Source organism: Pan paniscus, chromosome 17, assembly GCF_029289425.2.
Source record: "Pan paniscus chromosome 17, NHGRI_mPanPan1-v2.0_pri, whole genome shotgun sequence".
Lineage (NCBI taxonomy): Eukaryota > Metazoa > Chordata > Mammalia > Primates > Hominidae > Pan > Pan paniscus.
The window spans coordinates 64,031,278-64,048,313 of NC_073266.2; the positions used below are offsets into that span (position 1 = coordinate 64,031,278).

General features: G+C 42.3%; 1 protein-coding gene across 2 annotated transcripts in view; it reads right to left on the bottom strand.

Annotated features, from left to right (window-relative positions):
- Window positions 1–17,036, bottom strand: part of LOXHD1 (lipoxygenase homology PLAT domains 1) — a 181,154-nt gene that overhangs the window by 133,172 nt on the left and 30,946 nt on the right. For both annotated transcript variants that reach the window (XM_008955622.4, XM_055102498.2), the window contains exons 5-6: window positions 8,958–9,056; window positions 1,543–1,691 (exon numbers count right to left, since the gene is read on the bottom strand). In XM_008955622.4, the coding sequence (XP_008953870.3) occupies window positions 1,543–1,691; window positions 8,958–9,056 (248 nt within the window). The remainder of the gene's footprint in view (window positions 1–1,542; window positions 1,692–8,957; window positions 9,057–17,036) is intronic.

A 17,036-nucleotide genomic window follows, 5' to 3' on the forward strand; every position in this document is an offset into this window, starting at 1 on the left:
TAACACAGAGAGGGAGCAGGTGCATCAGAAAGCAGCTGCACCAGCCCTGAGCTGACCACATTTGGATTTCCTGGCTGAAGAAATGCAGGATGAGCTGAAAAAAATAAGCTCCTAGTTGTTTGACACTGCACTTGAATCTTCTGATCCTTGCAGCCAAATATTTTCCTGATATAAGAAGATAAATAAAGTTAAGCAATAATAAAACCTCAACTATCAGACAGCCTCATTCTTTGCAGTCAAGTTGTTATAAATCTGAGTTTTCTATTTTAAGCAATAAGACCTTTCTCAAAATACTTTTTCAAAAATATATAACACATTAACCTTTTCCTATCATTCTGTAATGAACAGAAATATTATACGTTGATGTCTTCATAACTGAGGGAAGTCTATGCAAAAGGCCGGTTGCCTGTTTTCTAACTGACCTCAGCCTGGTGTGAATTTTTAATATTCTTTTGGTATTTTATATCTTCTCTGACTTCCCCTTACTGTTCTCGATAACCCTACCCATTACAGTGCCTCTTTCCCCTTCTAATTTTCCACTAGAGGTTTAAAATTACAGGAAACAAGTTTACTAGAAGGGATTACAGGTAAGCACCAGATTCTGAGTGCAAGTCTGAAGGGGGCTTCCTTCAAAATCAGGGCAAGGCCAGATAGAGCCAGGGACACGAGATTTCTTTACAAACTTTGAATGGAATACGTTTTAGCTGCTCAGGAGCCTTTTTGCTTTCTTCTTGATTCTTAACTTTGTCCTGGATAGGTGAAACTATAACACTTGAGATCCAGAAATTTGTGGTACAAAGCAACAGGTGAAGATAAGTCACAAGAAAGCGTACGCTTGGATCAAATGAATGCTATAAGCAAGCAGGGTTCTAAAGTTTCATGGGAGGGAGAGGTTCTGGTGGGCCACGGTCAAGGGAGGCTTCATGGCAGAGTCTTGAAGAATGAACAGGCCCCGGCTAGGTTCAGATGAAAGTACTGGGCTTCCTGTAAAAAAGGATGAGTTAATGTCTTTTGCAGGGACATGGATGAAGCCAGAAACCATCATTCTTAGCAAGCTATCACAAGGACAGAAAACCAAACACTGCCTGTTCTCACCTATAGGTGGGAATTGAACAATGAGAACACTTGGACACAGGGCGGGGAACATCACACACCGGGGCCTGTCGGGGGCTGGGGGGCTGGGGGAGGGATAGCATTAGGAGAAATACCTAATGTAAATGACAAGTTGATGGGTGCAGCAAACCAACATGGCACATGTATACCTATGTAAAAACATGCACATTGTGCACATGTACCCTGAAAAGAAAAGAGAGAGAGAGAGAGGAAAAAAAGAGAAGGTACTGGACTTCCTGTGAAGATGGTAACGTGGGTGAAGTCTTGGAGGCCATAAGGAGGACAGAATGGCTGGCCATCTGGCTTAGGTAGAAGAGTGGATGCAGATGGACCTAGAGAGGAAAGTTGGGACTGAGATACAACCCTCTGAAGAACAAGAAGGCCCCCCTTCCAAGGCCACAGGGACTGCAGAGAAGCAGCTGAACTCACCTGGGACAGGAACCAACCTGCAGAGCCCCCCTTATTGTTGTGGCCAACATTGATCTTCATCAGCTGCCCCAAATCCGGGGCATCCAGGATGAACCTGTCTTCAGCTCCCTTTTCAAAGTTGTCCTTTTCATTTTCTAGCCTACGCTCCCCTGTATGCACAGACATACAAAAGAAATTACAAAAAGACCAGAAGAAAAGAATTTCCAAGCCTTCATGGTCCGCCCACTGAAAGATGCTCTTCCAAAGTCAACAAGGGCAACTTCCTCCTGAGATCTAAGGGCTCCTTACATCCCTCCAGTCTCTGAACAAGGCAGAGGTTTGCTTCATGTGTGGCTTGTGCCCAGGTCTTATAACTGAGCTTTTGATTTCTGCCTTACTCTAGAGTCCCGATCCTACTAAACCGATTTGTACCCCCATCTCTAGATCTAGGACCCTGCCTTGCTTTTGCCAGTTGCTTGTCCTGAATTGGAACAATAGCCACAGCAGTTGGTAACGGGGCTGTTGGTATTCAGCCTACAGACTTCCTTAGACCTGACTCCTTTTCTGGAAAACAGTGCTGGTAAGTATTAATACTATCAGATGCTGCTGGTTGTTTAACATAGTTTTGGGTTTTACTCCCATTTATTCCTCACCACAATTCAAGAAGGAGATATTATTAACTCCGTCTTGCAAATGAAGAAACAGAGACTTAGAGAAGTTAAACAACTTGCCAAAAGTCATGCAGGTTATAAGCACTTAGTTAGGACTCAAATTTTAACCTGTTCTTTCTGCTCTGCAATTTTCCATTATTGTGTATCTACAAATCTTATCTAGGCACCAATTTTTGCTGAAACCATCCTGTGTTCTTTCTTTTTAATTTTTTTTAAATTTTAGATTGTGACAGTTCAAACATACAGAAAATAATATAAGACATTCATGTACCCACCATCCAGATTTAAGAGAGATAACAGATACTAACATTTTGTCCAGTTTTCTCCAGACCTTTCTCATTTCTTAAGGATGTAAAACATGACAGATATGTCTAAGGCCTCACTGTCCATCTCTTCCCTTCTACTCCTTTCCCAAAATAAACACTATCTTCAACTTGGTATATATCATTCCCAAGAATTTTTGTTTGCATATATATGTATCTATAAAGACGGCTCCTGAAGTGTGATAGTCACTATTATATTATCATTGCTGCTGAGGTGGTTGCTATTGTTCCTGTTATCATTGTCACATACCCTTACGCTACTTGCTTTTTCTCAGTTAATGTTATCCTTTTGAGAGTACCTTGATGATAGTCATAACTTTAGTTTATTCATCTGACTGCTGTATAATAGTCATTGAATAAAGGAAACACTGTTGTCTATGCATTCATCTACTGATGGACATTTAGGTTGCTTCTTATTTTTTGCTATTGCAAGCAGCACTAAAATGGACTCTTCTGTACCTATCTCCTACTGCACATTCGTAAGAACAGATCTGAACAGATACCTACAGCTTCTGAACCCTGAGGTGTGCTCATCTTCAGCTTATTAGATGTTGCAAAATTTACCTCCAAAAATGGTTGTACTACATTAATTACCACCAGTAGTATATGAAGATTCCTATTCCCCACAAACATTAACATATATTTTTTAAAATTTTTATTCAGTGTGTATCCAACAGCATCTTATTGTAGTTTTAATTTGCATTCCCCTGCTTATTTGGGGAGATTGAGAATATGTTCATGAATATATTTTGGCCATTTAGGCTTTGCTCTTCTGTAATTTTTCCATTTATATCTTTTATTCCATTTTTCTCTTGTCTTGTTTGCCTATGTTTATCATACAGATATTTTTCTTGTTTTAATAGACTTCAATTTATCAATATTTTCCTTTGTTGCTTATGCTTTTAATGAATTATTTACAAAATCCCATCTCTAAATTGAGATTAAAAAGATACTCCTTTAGAGTTTCTTCTAAAAATTTTGTATTTTTGTTTTTTCACATTTAAGTCTTCAGCCCATCTGAAAGTTATTTTGTGAGTGGTAAAAGGCAGGAATTTAATTTTATCATTTTTCATATGGTTAGACAATTGTTCAAATACCAGTAATCGAACATTTCATCTTTTCCTTCTGATTTACAATGCCAACTCTATGTGTGCTTCTAGACTCTTTATTCTGTTTCATTGCTTTATTTTGTTTATCCATCTAGCAATATCACACTGTTTTAGTTTTTAGAGACCTAAAATGTCTTAATATCTGGCAGGGCAAATATTCTCATATTATTAATATTGTTAGCATTATTTTCATTATTCAAAATCGTCTTGTCAATATTTAGCTCTTTATGGCTTAGCCCTACATGAATATTAGTAGCAATGTAAGCTGTGGGGTATTGCCTTTTAAGATTTCGACTGAAATTGCATTGCATTTATAAAACAACCTGGGAAAATTTGCCATATTAATGAATTTGAGTCTTTTCTCATCCACGAACATATTTCTCAATTTATTTACATATTCTTGTATATCCTTCAATAAAAATTTATAGTTTTCCCAAAAGGCTCTTTTTAATGTTTATTCTTAGGTAACTTGTAATTGCTAATGCAAATAATATATTTTTAAATTAAATGTTTGAATTACTAATTTTTATTACTTTTTGTATGGTAATCTTATATCCAGCAACTTTAGTAACTTTCTCTTTCATTGTTTCTAATGGTTTGTAAATTCTCCTGGATTTTGTAGATGATCATTATTTTTTACAAAAATGAAAGTTTGTTATTTCATTTTCAACCGTTATAGCTTTTATTTATTTTACTTGCCCTTTTTTCTGGCCCTAGGACCTCTAGTACTGTGAAGAATAGAAATAATGAGTAGCTGGACTATTTCTTTTGTTTCTGACTTTAAAAAGAGTGCTTTCAAGTTTTCAAAATTAAGCATGATATTTGTGCATATTTTGGTAGATAGCCTTATATTTTTCAAAAGAAATTCTATTTCTAGTTTTCTATGGGTTTTTAAAAAGTAAATAATGCAAATTTTCCTGCATCTATCAAGATAATTCTTTCTCTTTAGTCCGTTACTATAATAAATTATACAAATAGACTAATGTTAAATTATCATTAAATCCCTGGAATAAAGCCTACAGAGTAGAAATTATTTGTCACATATCTATATATTTATTTATCAATTTGGTGTGCTAATATTTAAGATTTTCAGGTCTTTCACATGACAAAATGCTTATCATCACTGGCCATCAGAGAAATGCAAATCAAAACCACAATGAGATACCATCTCACACCAGTTAGAATGGTGATCATTAAAAAGTCAGGAAACAACAAGTGCTGGAGAGGATGTGGAGAAATAGGAACACTTTTAAGCTGTTGGTGGGACTGTAAACTAGTTCAACCATTGTGGAAGACAGGGTGGCAATTCCTCAAGGATCTAGAACTAGAAACACCATTTGACCCAGCCATCCCATTATTGGGTATATACCCAAAGGATTATAAATCATGCTGCTATAAAGACACACGCACATGTATGTTTATTGCGGCACTATTCACGATAGCAAAGACTTGGAAACAACCCAAATGTTCATCAATGATAGACTGGATTAAGAAAATGTGGCACATATACATCATGGAATACTATGCAGCCATAAAAAAGGATGAGTTCATGTCCTTTTTACGGACGTGGATGAAGCTGGAAACCATCATTCTGAGCAAACTATCGCAAGGATAGAAAACCAAACACTGCATGTTCTCACTCATAGGTGGGAATTGAACAATGAGAACACTTGGACACAGGGTGGGGAACATCACATACTGGGGCCTGTCATGGGATGTTGGGAGTGGGGAGGGATAGCATTAGGAGATATACCTAATGTAAATGATGAGTTAACGGGTGCAGCACACCAACGTGGCACATGTATACATATGTAACAAACCTGTATGTTGTGCACATGTACCCTAGTACTTAAAGTATAATAATAAATAAATAAATAAATAAATAAATAAATAAATAACTTTTTAGGTCTTTATTCATAAATAAGACTAATCTGTACATTTCTTTCTCTTAATTTATCAGCCTGATTTTGGTATCAAAAATCATAAAATAAACTAGGACACATTACCTTTTTCCCTATTCTTCGAAACTATTTATATAAGATGGAGATTCATAATTTCTTAAATATTTGTTAGATTTTGCCTGAACAATCTTCTTGGTGTGATGTCTTGGGTGAATTTTAATTGCTGCTCTAATTTCTTTAGTGATTACAGATCTCCTTGGAATTTGGCTATAGCATGTTCTTAAGAGAATCTTTTTAGGATGCTGAGATGAAAGATCAGGCTACATCATATAGTGGCAATCATAAGGCTTGGACCCCAGCCTCTTTACTATGCTAGAGGAGACCCTCATGTTCCCTCAAGCATAAATGATGATGTGGCAGAAGAGGACCAAAGGCAAAGATTCTCCCATGTCATATTGCTATGGGACCCCAGCCCCAGGAAAGAGGCTAGCCTTCTCCAATAATGTAGCTTAGACCTCACAGCCCAAGGGCCAGTGTTTCTCTCCCAGGTCTGCAGTCTTGCCCTGCAAGATCCTCCTGGAATGACCCAGTATGTGATGGGTAACAGGGACCTGCATAGTTGCTATTGCTACTGTCTCCTCTAGTTTCCCCAGATAAATTCTGTTCCGGGTGGTGGTGGTGGTGGTGGTGATGATATAACATGTGCCATCAGATTATTCATATTATAATTTATTCTTTAATTACTTAGACATATGCTTTTTAATTTTTAAATGGGGTGAGATGTGGACATTTCTTCTAATTTTATTGCCTTATTATCAAAGAATGTTGTCTCTATATTATTGATTCATTTTAAGTTAAGGCTTGCTTTGTGATTTTGTATATGTTCATTATATGCTTGATAAGAATGTGTATTCTCTACCAGTTGGATGCAGTAATCTATATACTCCCTTTAGGTCAAGCTTATTAACTGTGTAGTTAAAATCTTTTCCACTCATACTAAATTTGTATGCATTTGGCCTATCCATTATTGAGAGTATTGTATCAAAATCTCCCACTGTGATTCTGTATTTGCCAAATTCCTCCAAGAATTTTGTTAATTTTTGCTTCATATTTTGGGAATATGTTGTTAAGTTTACACAAGTTCAAAATTATTGTATCATTCTTTTTGTCGTTATTCCTTTTGTCATTGTCTATTTTTATTTGAACAAAGTTGTTTGCCTTAAAGTTTCATTTGACAGATATTAATATAGCTATGCCAGAATCTTTCCTGTTTGTTAATGTTTTCCTGGTATATTTTATTTCATCCCATTTATTCTCAGACTTTCTGTATCATATACTGTATTTAAGCTGGATTTTTGAATTTTCATCTAAAAGAATATCCATCTTTTAAATGCTGACTCTGTTCTATTTATTAATACATTTGTTTTACTTTTGCTATTAGCCATGTTTTTTCTTTGCTTCCCTTTCTTCATTTCCTTCCTTCGATTGGATTCTTTATTCCCTTTTATGTCTTCCTTTGGTTTTCAAATTATACATTTCTGTTTTGGGGTGGTTACTTTTACAATTTTGATATGCATACTTATTAAAATCTATAGTTAATCATTATCCCTACTCTCCTGGGAATGGGGAGATCAGCAGGGGCCAAGACCCTTACTATGTCTTAACTCTCATCATCCACTTTCCTTCTCAAATATTGTTGATTTTAATTGTTGAGGTCCACATTTCTTCATGCGCTGATGTTAGTCATCATTTTTGTTGTTTTGTATAGTCAATGCTTGCTTAGATGCATTACATAGTTATCCATTTTTGCTCACCTTTGTTTCTTGTATCTCATTCCTTTCTTCTGTGTACAATTTCCTTTTTCTTGAAGTATATCCTTTAGTGGTTGTTTAAGCATATGAATGGTAAACTCTATTTATCTTTGTTTGCATGGAAATTTGCTAATTTAGCTGTCACTCTGGAATGATAACCTAGCTGGTATAGAATTATGGGATGATATATATCCTTGCTTAGAATAGTGAAGACACTATTCCACGTACTTATGACCTACATAGGTTGCTGATAGGAATTTGCTATCAATCTAACTATTGTTTTTATAGAAAGTAATCTGCCAAATCTGTTTCCTTTTAAAATATTTCCCTTTGCCTTTAGTTTCACCACAATGTATCTAATTATCTGAAATTCTTGAGGATTTAATCTTATTGTGTGTTGTGTTGATTAATGCTTAGTTATGATGAATTATATATTTGAGTGTTTTGTAGTTTTGGAAAGTGAACACATCTTCAGTATTTTATCTGTGGAAATTTCAGGCAGTCTTGCAAATGCTTTTGCCAAATATCTAAAGGTATTACTGGCATGAAACCAATTTTCTGTACTTGAGGGAGAGGGGGTCCCAAATCACACTTGTAGTGTTAAATCAAACCTCAAGCCCACATGCAGTGCAGGCCTAAGGTATCAATTTCTCAGCATTTTTTTAAAATTTAGAGCTCTTGCCAAGAAACATTTACTGTACTGATGAGCAAATTTTTTCCTGGTCTATTTTTTCACGGAAGATGCTCCTCTGAACCATCAGGGCTTCTGGCTTTATATTCAGTTTTAATTTCAAATCTCTTGACTCATGCAGGGCCAAGGTCTCATTTCCTGACCCCACATGGGTATGAAAGCTCATCCTCTAGATTGTTGAGCATGAAAGCTCTCTCCTTCCAGGAGCCACCACATCTATTCATAGTTAACACTTTGGTTTTGAATTCCCTCTTCATTTCTAGCACTGGCACCTGGAGATTTCTCTTTTTTTTTTCCTTATAAGCTTAGCAATGCATTTTGAATTCTTTAGTATATTGTTACAAAATTTACATGTCTTTGTAGCTTTTCCAACTCCTATGTAATTCTGCTAAATTGGCAGAAGCAGAAGAGAACCACCTGTCTCATTCTTCTGACCTGAACTTCCTCTCAACACCTACAGCTGTGTCTGAGCTCTCAGTTCTTGCTTTCCCTGTGAGGCCAAGTCAAATTGTATTCCCAGCCTCATTCTGTTCTGCCCCAAACTACTGCATTGAATCAGGCCACACCCAGCAACATCCCAAAGTATAATTCAAGATGGGCATGAAGCTTAGGAAGATAGAGTGAGAATGAGTTTCCTAGAGATGTGAAGCTTGGGAGTGTCCATGGTCTGAGATGCAGGACAATTGCAATCAACCCACACACCAGCCATACTATAATCGGAAAACACATCACACACATAAACTTTACAACACAAAATGAACACCTGCTGCCCAGGACAGGTCACTCCAAACCACATCACAAAAAGTGAGATGCTCAATAGAGGAGCCCAAAGTGGGGCTCAAGCTGCCTTCCTCTGCCAGGATTGTGGGAACCCCATCTACAAAATAGTCCTGGGCTTGGCTTGTGAAAAAAATAATTCAAACCCATTACCTGTGTCTCCATACTCTCCAAAAATATTGATGAAGACATCAGCATCTGTCCCTGCACCAATTACATCACCAGTGTATACCTTGACTTCATACTTATTACCTAGGAACAAGGAGAGAGAAAAACCTTAGCTCATCAGGATCCTGAAAAGAGAATAGAGGCCCCAAAGTAGCTACCACACCATCTACACTTACCCCCAGCAACGCATAAATTGTCACCATTACTGTCAATAACAGAGCAAAAAACAAGTCAGTCCACATTGGTTCCAAATGGTCATTGCATGAATTGTCATCATTACTGTCAACAACAGAGCAAAAAACAACTCACTCAACATTAGTTCCAAATGGCCATTGGATGTATGACCATCACTGTATGTGATGAATAAATCAGAGGTAGAGAAGACCTTCTGTTTTTATCTGCTAACATGTTGCCTTGAAACACAGGGATCAGCCCAGACCCAAGGTGCCACCCTGAACCAACCCCCACCATATCTCCCCTGAACTATTGAAATGTCTCTAACTAGGCCCTCTGTATCTCCTCTGCCTTTCCCAGTCTGTTTTCCACATTGCACCATAGCATAAAAATTCACTGGGAAAACTGGATTCTGCAGATGAAAATCAAATTTATATGTAAATTGTCAAAGCCATAACCAATGCAAAGACAAGAGGCACCAATAGTGGCTGGCATGCTTGGGGCTCTTTCAAAGACCTGTATCTGCTTCCTGTATCTTTGCTCCATTCATTGAACAAAACTTAATCCCCTGTAACCTCCAAATGCCTTAGCTTCAGGCTCAGCCATGGCCTTGATGGGAGACGAAGCTTGGTAAACTTGACATGATGAGACCTCCCCAGGTCTCCCCAGCTGGAGCCTGCCTTAGAGTGAGGAGCAAAGGTCAGGGGTTGGTATTTGTGGTCAAGGGAAGGGGACTCCTCCAGCTTTTCACTGGGTGCCAACAATTCCAAGGGCTGAGACCACTCTCCCTCCCCTTTTCCCTTCTTACAGTGGCTTCATATTTTTTATGTAGCAGAATCCTTTTTTATAGGTGTCTTTTGCCCAATATGTGAAGCTGGTAAAAACTAGAGCTGTTCTAATCAAGGTTCAGAGTCCCAGCCCCTCTGCCCACCTGTTCCCTAGTGCCTTCTCTGAGCCCTGTCCCTGGCCCTTAGAGGTTTTTCTCTTCTGAATTCCTCAGCTCCGCTATGTTGCCTGTGACAATGATTTTTGAGTTTTGTCATTTACTGTCTTGTGTTGTTTGCCATTTCCTGCAGGTAAGGCTTCTAATTTCAAGTATTTATAGGAGGGCTGGGAGCAGGACTTCCTTCTCCTAGATAATCTCTCCCACATACCCTAGCACAGTGCTGGGCATGTACATTACAGTCTCATTAAGTACGTTGGAAAATAAATGGAATCAAATTTCCTAAAATTCAAAGTCTCCAGGAAGTTGCTCAGGACAAAGGACTGAGGTTGGAGAGATGAGGAGAAAACTTAATTTCATCCCTTCTAGAGGTGACACGGTGCAGGATCCTGCAGGAGCCCCACAGAGGACAGCCCACACACAGCCCCTGAAAGTTGGCCTTGAACTGGTGAGAACACTGAGGCAGCAGCGGTCAGTGCCTTCCCTTTCTCTCCTCAATCCTCACTTGAGGAAACCCATCAATGGGGTAGGGAAGAATCCTGCAATTCTTGTCCCTAACTGAGAGCTCCAGGAGGAGCAGCCACTGTCAGACTCCCACACCTCTTGCTTTACAGTGAAGATCCTCTGAGACCGCAGCCAGAACCGGAGGTTTTGGAAGAGGCCAGGTCAGGGAACTCTGAGGTGAGCAGCTTGAAACTGGAGCCACACTCAGGTTACCTGGCAGTAACACCTGGCAGGTGTTAAACGGGCAGATTCCAGGTTTCCCTCCCAGAGCTTCTGAGCCATGTTATTTGTAAGGACCAGGGAGGCCTCAGCCGTGGCTAGCTAATTCTGCTTTTACCATCTTCCATATTCCAGAGGCCGCCCCCCAGCCTTGATTCTCTCCTCCCTGGCTGGCAGTGCCTCTGAGAACATTCATTTTGGCTCACAACCCTTCCCAACTCCAGTCCAGGGCTCACTTCACAGAGGCAAGACCCCTCTTCAGGGTGGCAAGAAGCCTAGGGCCCCTTGTCTGGTGAAGCCAGGGAGGGTGGTGGCCGGGGAATGTTCTGAAGGTTGCATCAGTCCATTGGAAGGGGCAGCAGGGCTCCAGGGGAAACTGCACACAGTGAAGCAGGAGAAAGGATGAGAGGGGCTGGGAAGCATTTGTTGAAGGAGTCGCCAATATTCTGAATCATTCCAGAAGGCAGAATTCTAATTAGCGAGTTGAGTTATAAAGCAGATTTTCACTCACCAAAGGAAAGATTTGGTAGTATCTAAGGCTATTCAACAAAGGAATGGATGCCCTTGGGTTGGGGAGGGAGTTTCCCATCCCTAGAGACACCTGACAGTTAGCATGTGCCAAGCACATTGGTGGAGAGCCACCTGCCAGGGATGCTGCACAGAAAGTGCCATAGGTGAGAGGATGTGGAAACGCTAAAGGTCCTTTTTAATCTGCAATTCCTTGACACTTGACCAAGAAGGACAGACTCTGGAGGGAAGCCAGGAGATCAAGGAGACATCTCAGAAGGAAGGGGAAGCACCCTGAATGAGGAAAAGTGAGGCCTGGGCAGCACGAACCCACACGGGACTTTGGGAACACACAGCATCCATGCTCTGGGAAAGTCTGGAGAAGCAGACCACGAGCCCAAAGCGAGGCAATTTGGGGAGACAGGCCAACAGTCAGAGATCAGGAGACCAGGGCTGGTGGAAAGGAGCTTCTAGGCCTTTCCAGCTGAGGTGGACAAGGGACCCAAGCCAAGAGATCAGGAAGTCAGGTGGACAGAGGTCAGGAGGAAGCTGATTCTAGAACAAGCAGACTGTCCTCTAGCCTCTGCAGAACTTTCTATGGCAGATGGGGCCCTGAGTCCCTATGCAGTTGGCTGGGTGGAGAATAGGATCCCTGTGTGACAGGTGACTGCCAATCACATTGAGAAGGAGACAAGAGCTGCAGCAGGGATGGACAGATACACCTCACGAAACCATTTTTTAGAAGGCCCCATACATGGATGCTGACATTTATTACATTACTCTTTTACCTCCTTTATTTCATATTCCCTCTTCAAGCAGAACCCCAGACTATCTACTTTGCCATTTTCCAAAACAAGGCCCATGGCCCAATGCTGGCCCTGATCTGTGCTTAGGTGCATCTGCCGATGAGAGAACAAGGCTGAGGAAAAGCAGGGCTCCATTCTGTCACTGTTGGCAAACGTCAGCTCAGGGCATCAAGGCTTCCTGTCACACAAGTGCCCCCCAATTTGCTGTGACTAGAGTTTCAGTGAGCACAGACTTGCTGTTCTGGTCTCAAGCGGGTTTTTGCTTGTTGAACTCATCCCTTGGATCTTGTAATCTGTGAGAACAAAACGCCCACATATGAGATAGGGCTGCTGCCCTGGCAACTGGGCACTGACCAGAGAGAAAGGTGAAAGACCAATTTAAAAAAAAAATCCCTGCCCAAAGGCCAGCAGGAAGCAGGGAAATAGGGAGAAAGATGATGATAAGAAATAATTCCCATGTGAGCCAAAAGGTCACCTTTCATCTCTGAAAATGACATGGTGGATTCACGTTCCAGGGCAAATAATACTAAATATTCACAAAGGCATTTGCAGCTAACAAGCCACTTGCATATTCTAGATGTCATTTGATCCACACAATGGCCACATGTGATAGGCAGGGCAGGTGCTGTTGACGTTCTCATTTACAGATAAGAAAACTGAAGCTCAGAGGGCAAGGTGGCTCGCCCCAGGACAGGTAGTTGCTAAATGATGCAAGAAGGGCTCAAAGCAAGGTCTCTGGTCTTTGAATCCAGGGCTTTTCCCAGGATACCCCAGGCCTCCCAGACCCTATGCCAGGGTGGGCAAACTTTTTCTGTAAAGCACCAGATAGGAAATATTTTAGGATTTGCAGGCCATTTGGTCTCTGTCACATCAACTGTTCAGCTCTGCTGTTGTGGCACGAAAGCAACAATAGACAATATTACATAAACAAATGGGTATGTGGCTATGCTACAGTAAGACTTTATTTATGGACATTGCCATGTGAATTTCATATAATTTTTATGTGTCCCAAAATATTACTTTTTAAAAAAATTCTTTTCAACTGTTTAAAAAACATAGAAACCATTCTTAGCTCAGGGTCCACACAAAAACAGGTGACAGGCTGGGATTGGGCCACCGCTGAGAGTAAGGATATGTCTTGAACCCTCAGGCACTGTTCTGCCTGTCTCTAGGCAGGGGGTGGTGGGCAGATCTGCTCTCTGTGGCCTGGAATGGGAGCAAAGCTGCCTGGACCAGGGTGGTCAGCTGCTGGCTGCAGGATAATGGCAGCATATCTGGACCATTAGCTAAGCATCTCAAGGCTCTGAAGATTGGGGAAGGAGTCCCCTTTCTCTGTTGCAGTAGAGCATGTCCTATGCCCATTGTGAATGAGCAGGGCCAACTTTCCCTGCCCCTACAATGCCGTGTGGCTGGGCTGAGCTTGGCAGTCCACTGATAGAAGAGGCGGCGTGGTCTGGGGTTTCCTAAAGGCAGGGACAGAGGGCAGCACCGCTTCTGCAATCTTAGTCTTAAGCTTTTTGTTCATAGCCTGATTGAGAGTAAGGAGCAGAAATGGAAACAGGTGAAAGTCAAGTTGGAAGAGAGGCTAGCACTGAGTGCACCCCTCTTCCTGATCAAGCTTGGGAGAAACAGGGCTTAGCGATGGATTATGGAAATCGTCACCCAAGCCAGCTCTAGGGCTGGCCTGTGATTTATCCATTTAGTGTATTATCTGTTGTTCAGTTGTCCCTAGAGTTGATTTCTCTCTGGCCTTTTAGCAGGGCTACCATTAGCCTATATGGAACTTTTGTGCAAATTAGGCAAAAAGAATCCCTTTCTCAAGACATTTTACTGCCATCTGTTGGATAACTGTCATAATAAACACACAAATCTACAAGCTCTCTGATGTGAATTGTGTCTCCTTACATAGTCGCATTTGTGCAGTGTGTGACCTGCACATCTGAGACCAGCAACCCTACCTTTCACATAGTCACCTCCTTCCACTAAAGGTCAGCATGTGCTCAGGGAGGTCAAATTAATTTAAGCATTGATCTGAAGAATATACAATGAGGGTTGTAGACCAGGGATTAAGCTAAACACATGGTACCTTTCAAAGCCAACCAGAATTGAGCTGGGATCCTGTGCAGGTGGGCTTAGCTGCAGCCTAAAGATAGAGTGCCCACTCAAGGCCACAACAGAGGGTTGTCTGTGCCCCCCTTGCCCTGCTCAGTGGATGCACATGCCCTGACATGCCCTGTTTTTCCTCTGCAGGCCCTGTGGCAGGGGCACAAGGCTGCTCCCTCTAAACAGGAAATCCGTCCCTTGCCGGCTGGCCGGAAGCTGCCTGTGTGGGCTTCCAGAAAAGGCAGACACTACTGGCAGGCCCGAACTGCCTGCCTGCGCCTGGTGCACCAGCCACCCCCACAGCCTCCCCTGCGCTCTGTCTGGAACAGTCAGCACACAGCAGTGACAGAACACATCTCCAGAGAGCCACCCCAGGCCATGCGGAGAGGCAGAGCCATGAGGGGGCCGGGCCCCCTAATTCGGTGCTGCATGCACAGCGGAGCTGGTGAGGCTGCTTGCCACATTCCCGACTACAGAAGTCAAGCATATGCCCCGTAACTAAGCCCCCATCTCATCAAGACCCAGTGCGATCTGAGCCTCAGGGAAGCTCACGTGGTCCAGGCTTTCTTAGGAAGCAGAGAATCATGAATGAACTGGTGGAGTTTCTTTTCCTTGCCTTTCGCCCATCCCCAGATCCTGTGTAAATAGAACGTGGCTTTAGCTATTTTAGCAGGTGAGGGTGAGGAGGGGGTTGGAAGGAGAATGATTGGGCCTGATTTTACCCCACCCGCAAGTGAATCTGCAATGGCTCACACCCTGACACCCCTCACTTCCGCTCACTGAGAGCCAAGACGCTAGAAGTGAGATATCACAGGCGCTGCGTAGGAGGAGATGAAAACGGCAAGGGAGAGAGATTCAGCGGGGGCTGCCCTGGGGGTGGGAGATGAGGGGGAATGTTCTCTCCCAGCCAGGGAAGGCCCCCTCACTACTCAAGCCCACACAGATGTGGGGAGGGGGTGGTCCGCAGAACCCAAGGATGGGCAGGGGGGACAATGCCATGTGCCGGAAGCTGGCTCATGGCCACCGACCAATGGATTCCCTCCCAGTCATGTAGACTCCAGTTCTTTCCCCCATGCTACCCCCAAAAGGTTTCCTCTTCCTTCGTCAGGCCTGGACACCCATTGCCTCTCAGCCAGGCTCTCGTATACTGTCTCTTCCTCATTCTCCAGACTCTTCCACCTCCAGTACATCCAACCCACCCTCCCATCATCACTTTGTACCAGCTCTTCCATGGTCTCTGCGAGATGCTCTTTGCTCCTGGGACCACACACAAGGCACTGGGACGATGGATGACAGGCTTTCTTCCTTTGCTTTCCTCCTGTAACTTCCTTCTTTTCTCCCTTCTCCCTTTCTTCTTCTGTCTTTTCTCCCTCTCACTGTCTTACAAATAGAACTGGAACTTTTCTCCCTAGAATACCCTCCACCTTGCTCTCCTTGCAGACACACTTCTTATCAAAATCATAAGTGCCTCTGATGCTCCGAGAAATTGCAATGGGCCATTCACTTCTATCACATCGTTTAATCCTCACAATGATGGACCCTATGGCTACTAGTGTCACCATTTTTAGTAATGAGGCAATGGAAGCAGGAGCTTAAGAAGCTTGATGGTGTTCACACAATTAGAAAGGGTGCAGCCTAGATTTGAACTCAGGGCATCTGAACAAGAAGGTTCTCTCTTGGCTGTCATTGCCCCCACCCTGCCAGCTTTAGTTCAAACCTCAGGTTCTCTCAAAAGTTCCCACCTGCCAAACCCACACGGCCGCATTCCACAGCTCCCGGTGTGTGCGTTGTTCCTTTAGCAGCTAACGTGCTCAAACACAGTCCGTGCATTTGACCTCAGCTAAGCCTTGTTATGCACCAACATGAAAACATCACTTGGTCCTTAAAAGTTGCTCATGGGCAGAAATCAAGAAATAACATTCTACAGCAGTGGCATCCAGTCTTTTGGCTTCCCTGGGCCACACTGGAAGGAGAAGAATTCCCTTGGGCCACATATAAAATACATTAACACTAGCGATAGCTGATGAGCTAAAAAAAAAAAAAAAATTGCAAACAAATCTTATGCTTTAAGAAAGTTTATGAATTTTTGTTGGGCTACATTCAAAGCTGTCCTGGGCCACATGCAGCCTGTGGGTGGTGGGTTGAACAAGCTTGCCCTATACCATTCATCACCCTCAAGTAAATATACAGCTGGTACGTTTAACTAGGGAACTGTCCAATGTAAGTCTGATACTATCAGGTGTTGAAACATAGGAGGGAGTAGATCAGCTTCCACTCCTTCAGCTTATCCTGTTGGTTCCTTTTCCAGCCACTGCCCAGCCCTGAAGAGCTATTTCTACCTACCCTGCAGTCACTCGTCCTCCTTTGCTTCCTTTCCTGCCTCTCTACGGAAGACTTCTCCCATCCACCTGCACATTTCGATAACCTTGGCTCCATTACTTCCCTTTCCAACCCAGACTCTAGTAGACTGCTAGTATTTATCTTCCCAGAGGGCCAGAACACCAGCACTTCTTGTATACTACTGGAATGTCACCCAGCCTTCCTGGAGGGCAGGTGAGTGATATATGTTAAAAGCCTTAACATTGTGCAAATCCCTTGAACCAACTATTCAAGCCCTATGCATTAGTTTATACTAAGGGAGTAGTTATATTAATTGATCACCTATAAGGATGTCTATCACAGCATTGTTAATACTGACAAAAAATAGGGAACAACCTAAAGATATCCAAAATAGGAGATTTGGGGGGTGACATATATTCTCCCATTCATGGACTACAATGCAGCCACTTAAAATAACAGAAGATGGGC